The sequence below is a fragment of the Barbus barbus genome, assembly GCF_936440315.1.
Source record: "Barbus barbus genome assembly, chromosome: 11".
NCBI classification, from domain to species: Eukaryota; Metazoa; Chordata; class Actinopteri; order Cypriniformes; family Cyprinidae; genus Barbus; species Barbus barbus.
Window position 1 is genome coordinate 33,196,864 of NC_136739.1, and position 15,834 is coordinate 33,212,697.

A 15,834-nucleotide genomic window follows, 5' to 3' on the forward strand; every position below is an offset into this window, starting at 1 on the left:
CGGTACAACCACTAACGATATATCATGATATAATAATATTTGCTGGTAAAAATGAATTTTTTTTAAGAAATAATGTGGTTATGCCTACTTCTGTATAATGCAGTGAATGAAATAAAAATGAAAAGCACTCATCATATTTAATTATTTGCTCTGTTATTAATTTGGAACTTGATGGAAAAGCAAAAGCTGATGAAAGCAGACGATATATCTGGATTATCTACTAATGCAGTCAGCCTTCACAAGTTCTTCCTCGTCTGGACTTGTTTGGGACTCGTCCAGCTCTTCATTTTCACACACTGCTTCACACAATGACAACTAATGCAGTATAAAAATCCAATGCCAAATTAAAATGGAACGTATTAAGGGTAAATAACCAGCGGGCAAATATCACAGACAATTATGCTTTATAAATCAAGAGAAGCAGAAATCATGATCACAAGTAAAATGTGATTTATCATGCAGACCTATCTGAACTGAACTGAACTGAATTGATCTGAATAATGACACTATTATGTTTTACAGCTGCTGTACAACAGAATCTAAAACGTCCCCATAGTTGAGTTTCCATAACTGATTCTGTTATTTTCATGTTTATTTCTGTGAAGCAGCTTTGATACAATCTGTATTGTATATAAAGTGCTGTTACTCACATTACGAATCCCAGACACACATGTAATACACTTGCTAGTGTGCCATTGTGTAGAAATTAAACAGCATGGGTCATTCCATCTCAGATGGGCTGCTGCAGGAACTAATAACTTCCTAGGGGTCTTAAAAGCACAAGCAACCAATTATAATGTTTGAAGAACTTGAGATGGAGTGACCCATAGGACTGTGATGGTCGCCATGACAACCGCGCCACACCGAGGTGGTCGATCACCACCGGCAGTAGTGCAAGTGATGACACACACTCTATAACAAGTAGGGATGTAACGGTATGAACATTTCTTATCACATTTCTATTCTTATCAAAATTATCACGGTTATCAGTATTATCACGGTATAAGTGATAAAGACTATAGAATACTAACAGGTACTTTGATGCGGAGCGGCATGACAAATCCCCGACAGTAAACCGATGCCTTGTTCTATACTGACATGAAGGTCAAATTATTTTTAATGCTGCTTTGTCGCGTCCAGTGTAAACATCCTTTAGCTGTTGTGGCGCAGCATGTTAAATGGACGAACACTTCAAATCTTAAGAGCCATCTCCAGTCGCTATCTGCAAGATGCCAGCGATGACCCGCTTGCTTGGTGGTCCTCCCTGAAACCGGACAATTGTCAACATGTTCGTTTTTCTACCAAAGAATTTCAAATCTGTGTAGAAAAAGCCAAGGTAGGCTTAAAGCATTTATGCTTACATTCAGGTCAATGAAGATTTTCCTGCATGAGTTATGAATTTTGTTGTCACAAATTTTTGGCAACGAATGCTTGTTTAATATTTAACTTTCTTATTTAGGCTACTTTCTTATGCAACTATTATTTCTTTGATAGTCTATTTATTGTAGCGTTTTGCAGGCTGCGTGTTGCCGTGTTCACTGACAGAAGCGCTAAAATAACACGCACGTTTATTAATAGATGTTTGAGCCTCATTTATTTATTTTTTGTTTCAAAATTCGGATATGTGTCAGATCCACGTCATGTGCATCAGGTTTTAAAGAGACAGCGCTGCTTTTAAAGCGAAACCTGCTGAAGTCTGTCAATAATGTAAATCAAACAAAAGAAAAAGAGAAATCATTGGACTGTTCTAGTCGCTGATTAACTTTTGTAGCTTGAATAAAGACTAATCTGTATAGTTTATGCATATACAATTTATAGTTTATGTGCTGAAGATCATTTTAAAATCACTTAAATTAAAAGTTGTTATATGTTTCAGAGACTATTAAATGTAAAAAAAATAATGGCTTTCAATTACAGTATACTGTATATGGCTATAATTAATAGGTAAAACTGAGGGAAAATGCATTTAATAGAAACACCAGTAGCAGCAAAAATTAAAAACATTGTAAATATGTTTAGTTATTGTAGTAGCCTGTTTTTTGCAAAAAGAGTTTCATGGCCGGAAAAAAACATTTTTGGCTGGTAAATTTGATCACGTCACCGGCCATTGGCAGGTGTGGCAAAAAGTTGGTTTTAGGCCCTGTATATATGTATGTATATGTGTGTGTGTGTGTGTGTGTGTGTGTGTATATATATATAAACATACATATATATATATATTTTTTTTTTTTTTTTTTTATTGAGATTTATAAATAATCTTTCCATTGATGTATGGTTTGTTATGATCGGACAATATTTGTCTGAGATACAACTATTTGAAAATCTGGAATCTGAGGGAGCAAAAAAATCTAAATATTGAGAAAATCTCCTTTAAAGTTGTTCAAATGAAGTTCTTAGCAATGCATATTACTAATCAAAAATGAAGTTTTGATATATTTACGGTAGAAAATTTACTAAATATCTTCATGGAACATGATCTTTACTTAATATCCTAATGATTTTTGGCATAAAAGAAAAATCGAAAATTTTGACCCATACAATGTATGATTTGTTATTTGTTCACCGACAGTAGTTGGTCCATTACCACTGTGGTGTAAAAATCTGCCACTGGCACAGCCCACACAGAACACAAATATTCTCATCGTGACCTTTGCTAGAACAACTCAACGCAAAACCACCACAACGAGCTGATGGTGTTTTATGTACAACAATGAACCAGCAGCTCTCATTGACCTGCAAATATCTGCAGAAAACCACACTACGTCACCTCAATCACTGGAGAGACGCCTGCAGCAATTAAAGAAAGAGAATCATCGCAGTACAGTCACAATCCACAGCAACACATGAAGGGCACTGCGGGACGGATCTGCCGTTCTGCTGGCACCTGCTCTAATTAGGTCGACCTCTACCTGGATCTGACGGGACCCGGAGAATCACACGGCCTGCTGAGGAGAAATGGGACATGCTTCCCGCTCGTGGGAACGCCGAACACACTCGCTCAGAACGCGCCATTGAGAATTTCACCAATCTGAAAACTGCAGGCTCTTCATCAGAATATCACAGACTTCCAACTTAGTTGGAGAACTGAGCCGGAGAACCATGCTAGACTCTCTTCTCTGGCAAAACTGTAATGTTGTGGAAACTTAATTGACTCGGTGACCCGCTGCATTGATGGATGGCTCCAGATACCTGGAGCATTCAAAAGACAAGAAAGACTGATGGGTGAGCCGCTAATGGCATTAAACCTGCACTCAGAGGTGGATGGATACGGCCACCCGCCGCGTCAGAGGAAGAGCTCTACAAATGCCTGGTGTCAGATGCTTCATATAGAGACGGGAAATGAATGTCTCTAATGGATGACGGAGGACAAGGTGCAGAAAAAGCACCGATCCAGTTCCTTTAACACAAAGATTCTGTCAGGAACATTTCCATAGTGAAAGGCCAGGGGAGAGGGGCACAAAAAGTGAGGATAAAATGCTAAGAGGTTGTAGGAGTGAGCGTGGAGGGCTTTTACGTGTAACTCCAGCGGGAGACACATGATGATACAGTCAGGAGAGATGCAGCGTTTGCCAAATGACAGATCTAATGGCGACTGCGTCTATTACGCTTTGTAAGAAAGCCACGAGTTGCCATTCACGGCCCTCGGTTCGAGTCAGGCCATTACTGCACACGGCTTAATGTCTCAGACTGCACAACTGCTCTTAACACAACACAATGAAAGACGATGCTGTACATCAAGGGTGGAGGACTTCAAAGCAGGTGTTCACTTCAATCGATTGAATACCATGCTAAACACGCTTTAAAGCAACAGATTCTACATGACACCGCGTCTGTCTACAGATCACGTCTGATATATATTGCAGGCGAAGACAAAAAAAATAACTACGTTAAAACCAATGCACACTAAAGACACCTAGTAGTATCTTAGCAAACACCTTTAAACTAGGGCTGCAACTAATGTTAATTTTGATAACTAACTTATAAAATCCTGCCCAATGTTTTCTTCCAAACAGTTTGTAAACCAAAGAAGGAGTCTATGGAGACTTCATGCTATATATTATGTAGGGGTGGGAATCACCAGAGGCCCCACGATACAATATTATCATGATACTTGTGTCACGATACAATATTATTGCAATTTTAAATATATTGTGATATTCTGCGATATATTGCAATTTATTACCATTTTCTAACTTCAAATTATGTCCCCAAAGGAAAACATTTCTCAGTTTGTTTATCTAACTTCAATTTTATTGCTGCAGTGCAAAATGGGATTGTCAAGCAGACAAACTGACCAACACTTTCATGAAAACCGGTCATAAATGTTGTATGCACCTGGTAAACTCAATTATTTGTATTACCGTCTAATCTAATCAACTTTAATTAATAAAGCATCTCTCTAAGGTCGCAAAACTCTGGACTTTTGGTAGTACCTAGGATACACTCAAAAAAATGAACAAGGAAGGTTGTGCACTTTACATAATATTTTTATATTCAGTTTACTTATAATAATTGTCTTTGTTGACTTGAAATGTTTTTTTCTATTAAGGTCCACGTAATTATGTCTCAACTTAACTGTACAAAATCCTAACGCGTTGTCTAAACACAAACCATTTATGTTAAGTAAAAAATTCTTACACCCAGAGGGTGGCAGTATAGTGCGACGCCAACTGCCATGAAACCCCAAAGAAGAAGAAGAGCAAGACGCGTCAGACTAACGTGTATTTGAATCTGCACACCTGCGTGACCCCCTGCAAAGATTTTCTTCGATTGGTTTTGACAGAGGGACGTCTTACCTTTTCAACGACTGATAAAGGTAGGAGGATATTTGTTTTTCCACCAGTATCGATCATTTTTTTATTTGTAATAAGAGATACGTTCTTTATTTTTGGCCTGCTTTAGTTTTAGAGAGTTCTAATGTCTTCGACATGCTGAAGTTAGCATGCTAGCTTAGCCACGTCGCGCAGGTTGGTCCGCTGCATATTTACATTATTTGGGCGAAAAGAAAACGTAATAAGAGAGAGTTAATTGATTAAAGTTCTCCGTCGCTACGATGAATTTCCGTTAACTGGAGCGAGTCTATGACCGTCAGTTGCAAGGTTCCTGTCTGTCCTTAATGTCTTATATTCACTTTTCATAATTTTAAGGTTGTAAATAGGATTACATTTCTCAAATAGTGTAATGTCTTAATTTTAATTTGAAAAGACGCGGTGTATTCAGCCTGCTGAGGGGGATGTGATCAAAGCCTGGAGTGGATTGAAAGCACGTTCTTCTCTACTCTTAAGGGTTTTGGTAATCACTCCGCTTGGGATCCACTTCGGGTTTTCCATTCCCGCTCACGGAAAAACTGCTCCGTGTTGACGCCATTTTTAAAGTTATACTAGTATGTTTATTTTTTATATAATGAACGCCTGAACGCAACATTTATAATGCTATATGTAATGTTTTGTAAATTATTCTACACGTTTAATAAACAGAATTACACAATGTCCAAATGTATACCTGAAGTGTGTAACTTTCCCTTGAATTATTCTGGCTGTACCGTTTAAGTTGTTGTAAGTTTTTGATTCTACTAAAGCATAAAAATACAATATGTTTGCAGATGTATTTAAGAAACGTACTAAGTTAACATACTTGTTGATTTGAAAAACAATGCTACAGTCATTGTCCATTGAAACTGTAATACTAAATTCAACCACTAGGCGTCCATCCGACTAAACTAAAATCTGCTGTTAAAATTAACATTGGTTAATACTTGGTTTGAAACTTTTGTTTTTTCCAATTTGTTGTGATACTTTCAATAAAAATTACAAAGTGTGATTATTTTTGTTGGTTTGTAGTTTTTCAGATTAAATTTCACAATCTTTATCTAATCATTTTGTTTGTTTTTATCCTTTGCAATTTTTCAGGTCCTTAATAAAAGGTGTTTTCTGTTCCTGCCAAGGTACTCACAATAGGTAAGATCTGCAACATCTACTAATGTAAATACTGTTTCTTGCATGACCATTTAATTAGTTCTGAGTAGCTTGTTTCTGTTTGCATCCTGTTTACTTTTAATTATCAGTAGCAATTGATAATTTCAGTTTAACAGATTATATAAATGTTTTAAATTATTTTAAGTCATATGGTTTGCTATTTGTAAAACTCTTCTAAAATGTTTTTATTTTTTGCAAGTCAAGCTTCTTTTAACTGAAATCACTTTTTTGTTTTGTTTGTTTTTTTGGGTGGTGTGTGTGCTTATATTCAAATGACAGTATGAAAGAATTATAGAATACAGTAATATATGGTGTTTTTACAAAAAATTTAGTATAGATCAATAACAGGTTGTTTGTGGACATTATTTAAAGGTGGAAGCAGAATTTCTGAGGATTACCACTGTTCCCCTCGTCACAAAGTTTTTTGCACAACTTGACCACCACGCTGATCAGCTCATCAGAGTGCTGAAGAAGATGGGTGGATCTAAAGGAGAGAAAATTAACCTCACCTTTGCTCCGACTGCACAGGTGTAGTTTACTACTTTGTAGAACACATTTAGGAATAAGTAAATGTTGTCTAGTGTGTTGCCATTTGTCAGAAACCAATAACATTGCAAATGCACCCTATATGAATATAACATTTCTTTGATTGTATTTCACAAAGCTTCTGAGATTAACAGCTAATTTTTTTTTCTCTTTAAACAAATTGCTATTTTGTATTTACACTACACGCTATGGATAAATAACCAGAATTTTGAGGAAACTGATGTACTGACGTTCAAAATGACCATTCAAAGTTACAAGCAACAGAAATAACAGAACTTTTTTTCTATTTAGAATGAAACTGTTGAAAAGAAGAGGGAGTGTCTCCTCAGGGCACTTTGTATCTATCTAAAAGAAGATCCGAGCAGTCTCTTCAAAGACTATCTGGTAGGTAATACTAACAATTACTGCAGCAGTAATGGTATAGGGCTTTTAAGAATATCACAATATCCATTTAACATTGTGGGATATGACTTGTAGGAATGGCAATTTTGGTCGAGACCAAAATCATGTTTCTGATAATTTAATCTAAAAATTAAAAAATTATAATCTTATAAAAGTAGAATTTACGGCAGCGCTGCTATATTAGATGGCATCAGATCATACAGGTGTACTTAAGTGGCCAGTGAGTGTACAAATTGTGAGGAATCAGTTTGGACCAAAAGTTAGTAATCAAGCACTATTTTAAAACATTTATGGAGAAAACTGCAATGCAATGAGCTCTTTGGAATTATGTAATTGACTGGTGATTTCATTGTTGTCCATTTTTATGTGTGGAAAGGATTCAGATGGCTGTGCTGCCCAGAGGGACCTTGAACAAGTTGTCTTTGGCATCTACAGCATTAATGCTGAGGGAGGTGATGCCACCACCACTCCAGTTGATGTTGGAATAGTGATTGAGGGTGTTGAAGTGCTTCACGACTTGGGAGACATCGCTTCTGCATGTGCACTCTTAATGGGTGTCATATATGCATTGAACCTCAGTTATCCTCAGGAACTGAAAACGTTCTTTAAGGGGCTTCAGAAAATCTTCCTCCAGCTGGATGCTACCAGACTCTCAACCAAGGTACAGATGCTTAAAAACAAACTGTATGAGTGAACAAACGTGTGGCGTTTAACATGAAGGCCTGCTTTGCACTTGAAACAATGTAATTGAAAAGCACTTAAGTTTATTTACCTTTTTTTGTGTGTGACACGCACCACTGTTCTGGGTGACATGCATGTAAAGCGTGTCCAGAGTTGTTGTTGTTTTTTTTGTTTTTTAAAGGTAAAGATAACCAACTTTAAATGCTGCCACTCATGGGTATGTTTAACTTTTTTTTTTTTTTTTTTTTTTTTCTCTTTTGTAAAACAGAATTGATAAACAGTTGTGTTGTTGATAAACTCCTGTGTTGTGAATAAAGGAACTAATAAATGTTGAGTTGAGTTTACTGAAGTATTTTGTGTGGAACCTGTTGACAAACTAGAGTTAATTCAACCTAACTAGTAAAAATTAAAGTTGGCGAAAGCGTTTTATTTTGATTAAGCTTGAATTTAATGTTTTGTTGTAAAATCATTAGTTTACTTTGAATAAACAAATATGTAATATGCGAATTCTAAACAAATTTGGTTAGTCCATATAACATAACTGACTTTAGTTAGTTCAACTCAAATGTCTCTTGTTGAGCAAAAATTAATGATAATAGTTGGCTTGAGTCAAAAATATTATTTCTCCCTAAAACAACCCCATTAAGTTAGATAACCTTGAAATATTTGTTTTCAACTTTCATAATTATATTTTGTGGAACCTGTTGACAAGAAAAAATTAATTAAAGTCAAGGTTTCATTTTTTTGAGTGTAGCAAAGTCCACTAAAGGAGGTAGAGCTTGTTCACATTTGGCTCCCAAACTCTGGAATAGCCTTCCTGATAACGTTCGGGGTTCAGACACACTCTCTCTGTTTAAATCTAGATTAAAGACACATCTCTTTAGCCAAGCATTCACATAATGCATCTTATAATCTTGTACTGCAGTTATATCTGATCAAATGTACATTATTATTATTCTTTAGCTTGGGTTGAACACATCATTTTTGCTTAGATGGAACAGCAGCTACGCTAATTATGTCTCTATTTGTTTCTCTGTTGATTAACATCCCGTGGTAACTAGGAATGACAGAAGCTTCAGTCTGGATCCAACCCTTAAATGATCTGAGATGATCGAACACCTGAGAAAAGATGATGCCAACCCCTCAGAGGATGCTAACCCTGGAACAACATACAAAACTACCAAATTTTGCTATAAGTTTAATCGCAGCATATAATCATTGCTGTTAATAGTGTTCACCGTCTGTTTGATTACATGACATTAATTAACTGCTTGATTTTTACTGTACATTTCTGCCATATTGACAGTCACCACTGATAAGCTACAACTAAATATAATGTAGAAACTTTAATTTTCTTTTAAAGCTGCTTTGCAACAATTTGTATTGTGAAAAGCGCTATACGAATAATTGTGAATTGAAAAATTGAATCTTCATATTGAGAATAATCTTCTGCAGCTCATCGAGTCCTCCGCTATATTTCAGATGCATGTGCAAATTTATTGTCAATCATTTTCATTATCAATTACCATAAATCACACCTGACTAGTAAGACAATGTGACTGCCCTTATGCATTCAGAAATAATGTAGAGAACTGGTGGATTACATTGAAACGCTTTCAAAAATTATGAAAAATACAAGTATAAATTATAGTAGCATTCATTATGAACAACATTTATTATGCCATAATTAGCCGATTTTCAATTTATTTATAAAGCACCACTAAACACAACTACCGTTGAGCAGTGTGCTGTACGAAGCAAGAAACCACAAACAGAATTAAAATCAAAGACAAGGTCACAATTAAAACGGCAAGACACAGGGCAGAGCAAAATGCAAATCACAAATTATAAGCCAGATCAAATAAAAACGTTTTTAACCTGGATAGTGTAGGGGCAGTTCTGATTTCTGTCGGAAGACTATTCCAAAGTCTCGGAGCAGCTACGGCGAATGCTCGATCACCCCTAGACTGGAGTCTGGTTCTAGCAACTACTAAGAGCCTCAAGTTGGCAGACCTAAGAGCTCCTGCAGGTTGGTGGTCTATCAACAGATCCAAGAGGTAAGAGGGTGCTAATGTAATCCTACAGTAATCCTGTGGCACACAGGTAACCAATGTAAGGACTGAAGGACAGGGGTAATGTGCTCACGCTTTCGAGCTCCCGTCAGGACTCTAGCGGCCGCACCATCTGAAGGCAGTTTAAGGAGGACTGAGTGATCCCCAAATAAAGAGAGTTACAATAATCAAGCCTCTTGGTGATAAAAGCATGGGTCACGCTTTCAAAGTTAGTAAAAGAAAGAAAGGACTTCATTTTCACCAGGGTTCGCAACTGATAAAAGCTTGACTTCACAACTTGATTGACTTGTCTATCAAGCTTTAAGTCATTGTCCAACACCACACCCAGATTTTTCACGTAGGGCTTGACATAAGGTGCCAGAACATCAGGATTTAGATTTGGTATACAGTGTGTGTCTGAAGGGGTAAATACCACAATCTCTGTTTTACTCTAATTCAGAGATACATTGAACATCTATGTAAATACTTCATAAACAGACTTTAAATATAAACTGATGGTTGTCACTTTAAGTGAATTGATTTTCTATGGATTCTGTGACTCAAATCTGCAGACTGGCTCTGATCTTTGGGAACTAGCATAAACTCCTCCAGACTGTAAATCTGTGGAAAATCAGGGCAGAAATCATGTAGTGTTCTCCAGTCTTAAGAGACTAGAGACAAGTTTACATCCATGTAATAAGAGGTTTCATAATGAGGCTAGTTTCTGTGTTCATCCACACGAATGTTTGATTTGATTTCTGAATGCGTGTTATTTAGCTGAACGTGGACTAGTATAAACATTGATATGTGCTTAGATGACACTTCGTTATGGATATATAACTGATCGACTTGAGTGCCTTTGTACCTTCAAAAATATATATTTTTACAATTATTCTTTCAAAATTTTCCTTAAAGTAACAAGAATTTGTAATAAAACTTGATGTGAGCTTACTGGGAACAGGGGTGTGCTTAAAGAACACAGGAATGTACCCATTAAGCACAGCCAGACTTTTTTAATTTAATGATGTATATCTTGATTGAAATGTTTTGTCATTTAAAATAAAATTAAATATTTTTGTGTGAGAGATTCATATTTTATTTTAACATAACTTTTTGTACTGAAACCAATATCTTATGCACTAAAAATGTCTCGATGTAGATTTTGGTGAGCTTAATAGGTACGTTTGGCCTAGTTGATGAAAAACCACTTTCTCTATAATTTTTGCTAAAAATGGAGGGTTAGAAATGGGTCTAAAATTTGATACATCAGAGGAACCTAAATTAGGCCTCTTAAGTCTGGGTTGCACCGAGGCATGTTTTAAATAGTCTGGAACAACTCCAGACTAGCAACTGGAACAATAGGTGTAAACTGACTAAACACACCTGTATATTTTAAATGGCCTGCAGGATCGCCAGCAACTGATTTGATGGTATGTCTGATCTCAGATATCTTATTAATAAAAACCTGGCAGAACCGCTCACACATAGCTACTGACTCTGTTGGATACACACAGACAACAGGATTCAAACAAACAAGGGACTCATGAGCAACCATCAATAAACAAAAAACAATCAAGGGGATGTAAACTTTTGAACAGGGTTATTTTTATAAATTCAACTATTATTTTCTCTTGTGGACTATACGTAAACATCTTTTATGTGAAATATCTTATTCAGGTCAGTACTAAATAAACAATAACATGCATTTTGTATGATCCCTCTTACTTGGTAAAATAATCAACATTTTGCAGATTCTGAAAGGGGGATGTAAACTTTTGACTTCAACTGTACATAATAAATATACACAGTACACATACATATATTATGTAAACAAAAACCTGATGCAAATTTTGGATGCGATTAATCACAATTAATAATTTGACAGCACTAGTTAAAAGCAACACTGTGTATGAAACGTTGGCGCTGAACACCTTCAGCATAATGAGGCACATTTTATGTCAAAGCCACAGTTCCTAATGTAATGTAAAATCAAACAGTAATCTAATTCCCACACTCCTCCTGAACGTTACCTGCACCTGAAACACATTTCATTAGCAAGAAAACTTGAAAATAACATCCCCGTACGGCACAAACACAACATTAACACGACTGAAACACTAATCAGCTAATCGATGCACTAATTGTTTTAACGGATTCGGATTGAAGGTTTAAAATTAATGGTGTTTTAACAACTCATCTGAGAGGCATCAGTGAGCGTTTCTAGACTAATACCTGGCTTGAGATTAGACCGTTTGCAGCTTGTTTTGAGGCATGGACTCTCTCGGTCTCATGATCCGAGCACTGAACACTAAGCGGCTGATTAAAACGCTCTGCGGCGTGTGATGAAGGGCGGTGGATCTCAGGTGCGTCCGTCCTGCGCTACAGTACATGTGTTCAGCAGAGCTCATACATCACCAGTGCACTATTAATATCAGCCGCTGACAGATACAGGCCATAGAGGAACACGCCGAACAATACTGCTGATAAGAGCACTTATAATGCCGTGAAACACCGCAACAATATCAAACTCACTTTCCTCTCTCGGACCACAGCAGGTGCTAATTATGATTTCATGGACCACAGGAATGGGCGATATGGGCTTAAAAATATATCACGATATTTCTGGTATTTATTGTGATAACGATATCAATGTCCTGTTTCTTTAGAGAAAAGTATTATTATATTTAATTTTTACCCAAAATAGGGTGTTGTGAGCATTGAGCACACACGTAATGTAATGACTGTGTAATTCATCCTGGAAGCCAGAGGGCGCTCTTGCGCAGAAACTCCACACATGCATCGCAGAAGTAATAGCCGTGCTCCAGGAAATCCCTAATATAGACGAAGTATCCAGTTATCGCTGAATAAAACACAGAACGAAAACTTGAAGACAATAAACATACGATTACACAAATATATGGTTTATCTGTGCATGTTCTTTGGTGTTTTTATAAGGAAAGTATATTTATAATGCAATGCTCATCGACATAGCCTTTATCACTGTATATAATACTATCTGTGATATGAAACCACGTCTGGTCACAAAAAGAAGTCATTTGAAACACTCAACTATGTTATTAAGTTAATTTGGAGAAAAAGCATGTCAATAAATGATATCTGTGTGGGACGACAGGTTTGTAAACAGACTCATACACATGAAGAACTGCATCAGAAAGCATAAGATATCGCCCATCCCTACTGCTACTCCACTATTAAGTGCACTTGACAGCTAATCCTCACTTATTCAACACACCTGGCTCAACTCATCACAGAATACACACACACTGAGTCTTCTGTTGAAAGAGTCAGCATCTCATAGAAATATCAGCATCTGCAGCAAATTCATATTTTTGAGTCTCTGAATAAAATTGAGCTGTTTTTCATCCATATTCTCACTGTATCAAACTATATGAGCCATAAAAGCCTGATGGATCAAATATGATACAAAACATGAAAAAACTTTTATTAGATTTTCTATTTTGTCTAAAGGTTCAATAACTTTTGACATTTCAAAAACAGATTTATTTTGGACTATTATTTCATATGTGAGGCTTTTCGGGGGTGTCTGATGTGCACTCATTACACTACAACTCTCTAATTCTGTACATTTTATCAGCTGCACATGTGTATATGTTGGAAACTCGATGGATGAAGCACCTGTGACTGAATGATATGACATACATGTGTCATATATGACCACATAAACACACACTGCCAATTATCAGCTGTTTCTAATCAACTGTGGGTAAACAGAAATCATGTTTACACTCATCTGTGTTGATAAAGCAGCTGTCATCACCTCTGACTGACTCTGACAACAGCTAGCATGCTAGCTCTGCTGCTAACACAAGCAACAATAACACACATCTGACAGCGGCTGTGGGGACTTTATGAGACATGTAATCTCAACGTGAAGTTTATTAATTCAGATCATTAAATATTCAGAGTGACTGTATTAATGTGACATGTCAATCATTTAAAATCACAGGCCTCGTATCTGTGGAGTTCAGTCACAGATTCAATGAGAAACACTCGGTCAGTTTACTAACAGAGGCAGTGCCAGCAGAACATGAACTAGTCCGAGCTCTTCTGACTACCCACAGGACTAGTAGAGTCAGCTAATGCGTGTTAACCAGCTGTCTGAGGACTCACTAACCAGCTAACGTTAATCCAGCTAATTTAGCAGAAACGCGCTAATGAGCTCATAATCTCAACATGACAGCAAAAACAACAAGTATTGACATATGCTTACCGGTTCCGTTACAGTGTGTCGTTTGTGGACGATAATGTTTATATTTTGGAGGTGTTTGTTGTCATTTAACGTGGAAACATTAGAGCTGAGTGCCGAGAGAGCCGCGTGGAACGCTTCGACGGACAGCGCGGCTGGGCCAATCACAGCGGTCTGTTTCCGATCGAGAGCCAGTCGCTTCACAGCGTTGACCTGAGAGGCGGGCGCTAAAGACGAGGACTCTATAAATACAGCAGGAGCCCGAGAGCTGCGCAGATGAGTGGAGATGTGCTCGAGTTTATGCCGATATACGTGATTCTCCGTGATCTATATTTCTAATTAGAGGTAGATAAGCAGTGTTTTAACTTTTAAGGCAAGACATCACTAGGGTAACAAATCTAATAGATTTCACCATACTTCCACAGTTGATTAATTACATTCAGAGTTGTACACATTTTAGTATTACACGTTTTCGGAAATTGACTGTTTAAATTATTTAATTATGCGTTATCTAATTAAATATGCATACATTCGCATAGTCCAGAACAGGAATCTGAAACAAGGTTCGAAATTGTTCTTTGATCTTGTTGAAATATGAATTGTATTTCCAGAGGGATTTTTTAATTTTTATTTTTATCACTCCATCAATCAGAAAATACTGTCAAGAGACAGACAAAATAAAAAAATCACCATGTTTTTAGGAGTAAAATGTTATATATTTCAGTGTGATTGAAGTACGAACAAACCTTTAGAATATAGAGGAATAAAACTGTAAAGATTGGTGATTGTAAGAGAAAAACTCTTTAAAGATTGAAACCAACAGACGCTAATAGAAAAAGTGCAATAAAATAAATACCTCAGTGTGTATTTCGATGTTTCTTCCACTAGCCAAACATGTTATGAAAACCCAAACAGCACAAAATATCAAAATTGACAAGTGCGTGAAAAATTAAGTGCAACTTTTATCATTCACATTTATATTCATATTTGTGCATTTTATCCAAATAACATAAAACTTAACCATTTTAATTCATCCTTTGTTTACAGGAAATAATGTTATGAATAATTAAATATTAATTATGATATTGTTGGCTCTGGATGGCGCAGCTTCATTCAGAATATAATAAATATTATTAAGATGTTTTGTTTTGTCAAACTACAGTGCTTTGTTTCAATATATAATTGTTTTATTGTATTATTGTTTGTTAGCTGACCTCATTAATAAGGCACACAGGCTAGTTAATGAACAGGGCCTGTGTTTTCTCTCAGTGTTATTCCAGATCAAGCCGAAGACCCTCTGAAAAAGATATTTGAGCAGTTGTTTATTTTGTCCTCCCTCCATTTGCTCCATTCACAGGTGGATCTTCAGATCAGAACAGCACTAAAGACTGCAGCCCTGATCTGTGGAGATGCTTTCAGAGGCTTTTCGCCCATCGAGCGGCACCCAATCCATCTGAGTGGATCCAGCAGCACGACACAGTTCGGACCCGGACCCGGACCCGGACCCGGACCCGGCCGCGGCCAAACGAGTCCCTGACCTCCTCCCTTTGTCCCTCTGCAGCACGGTGAAGAAAGCTGTAATCCAGCGAGGGCAGCCTTCTCTCTAAATTGATTGATACCTTTGAGAAGTCACTTGCTGACGCTCATGCTCCTGTGAAGAGACGCTGTTGGTTTTATATAACGCTGTGTGGGAGGCCGGTGACGAGCCCATCCAGTGCATACGGCTCTGCTGGGGGATGTGTGGGCAGCGCTTTTAACAAATGCATACTGGCTCACACTCAGGTTATGGGGGAGTACAGGAATGAAATTATGTAAATACCCTCTAAAGCAGTGACACACACACACGACGGATACGGATGTGTGTGCTTGAACGGAGCTCAAAATATCTACTGATTTGTGTGTTTACTGATTATTTGTGTGTGGGTCTGCTCTTAATTTGGAATGGCAAATT

At 37.0% G+C, this 15,834-nt stretch overlaps 2 protein-coding genes across 8 annotated transcripts in view; one reads left to right on the plus strand and one right to left on the minus strand.

Moving 5' to 3' along the window:
* Positions 1–14,045, minus strand: part of LOC306876960 (R3H domain-containing protein 1-like) — a 61,230-nt gene extending 47,185 nt beyond the window's left edge. For 3 of the 7 annotated variants that reach the window (XM_079428437.1, XM_079428441.1, XM_079428436.1), the window contains exon 1: positions 13,908–14,040. The gene's annotated coding sequence lies outside the window, so the exon portion shown is untranslated. Of the gene's footprint in view, positions 1–13,907 lie in introns of all 7 variants that reach the window. The other 4 variants (XM_079428438.1, XM_079428442.1, XM_079428439.1 and 1 more) reach the window with 4 other exon arrangements.
* Positions 4,686–7,937, plus strand: LOC306876663 (uncharacterized protein). Its single transcript, XM_079428002.1, has 5 exons — positions 4,686–4,816; positions 5,910–5,957; positions 6,348–6,503; positions 6,813–6,905; positions 7,300–7,937. The coding sequence occupies exons 3-5, from the start codon at positions 6,450–6,452 to the stop codon at positions 7,615–7,617; spliced, it is 465 nt and encodes a 154-aa protein (XP_079284128.1). The 5' UTR covers positions 4,686–4,816; positions 5,910–5,957; positions 6,348–6,449; the 3' UTR covers positions 7,618–7,937.
* Positions 14,046–15,834: the final 1,789 nt, after the last annotated feature.

Bases quoted from the DNA above. Each gene is read 5' to 3' on its own strand.
- LOC306876663 (XM_079428002.1), top strand. From the start codon at position 6,450: ATGGGTGGATCTAAAGGAGAGAAAATTAACCTCACCTTTGCTCCGACT. The intron at 6,504-6,812 runs GTGTAGTTTACT...TTTTCTATTTAG, and splicing joins CCTTTGCTCCGACTGCACAG to AATGAAACTGTTGAAAAGAA. The intron at 6,906-7,299 runs GTAGGTAATACT...ATGTGTGGAAAG, and splicing joins GTCTCTTCAAAGACTATCTG to GATTCAGATGGCTGTGCTGC.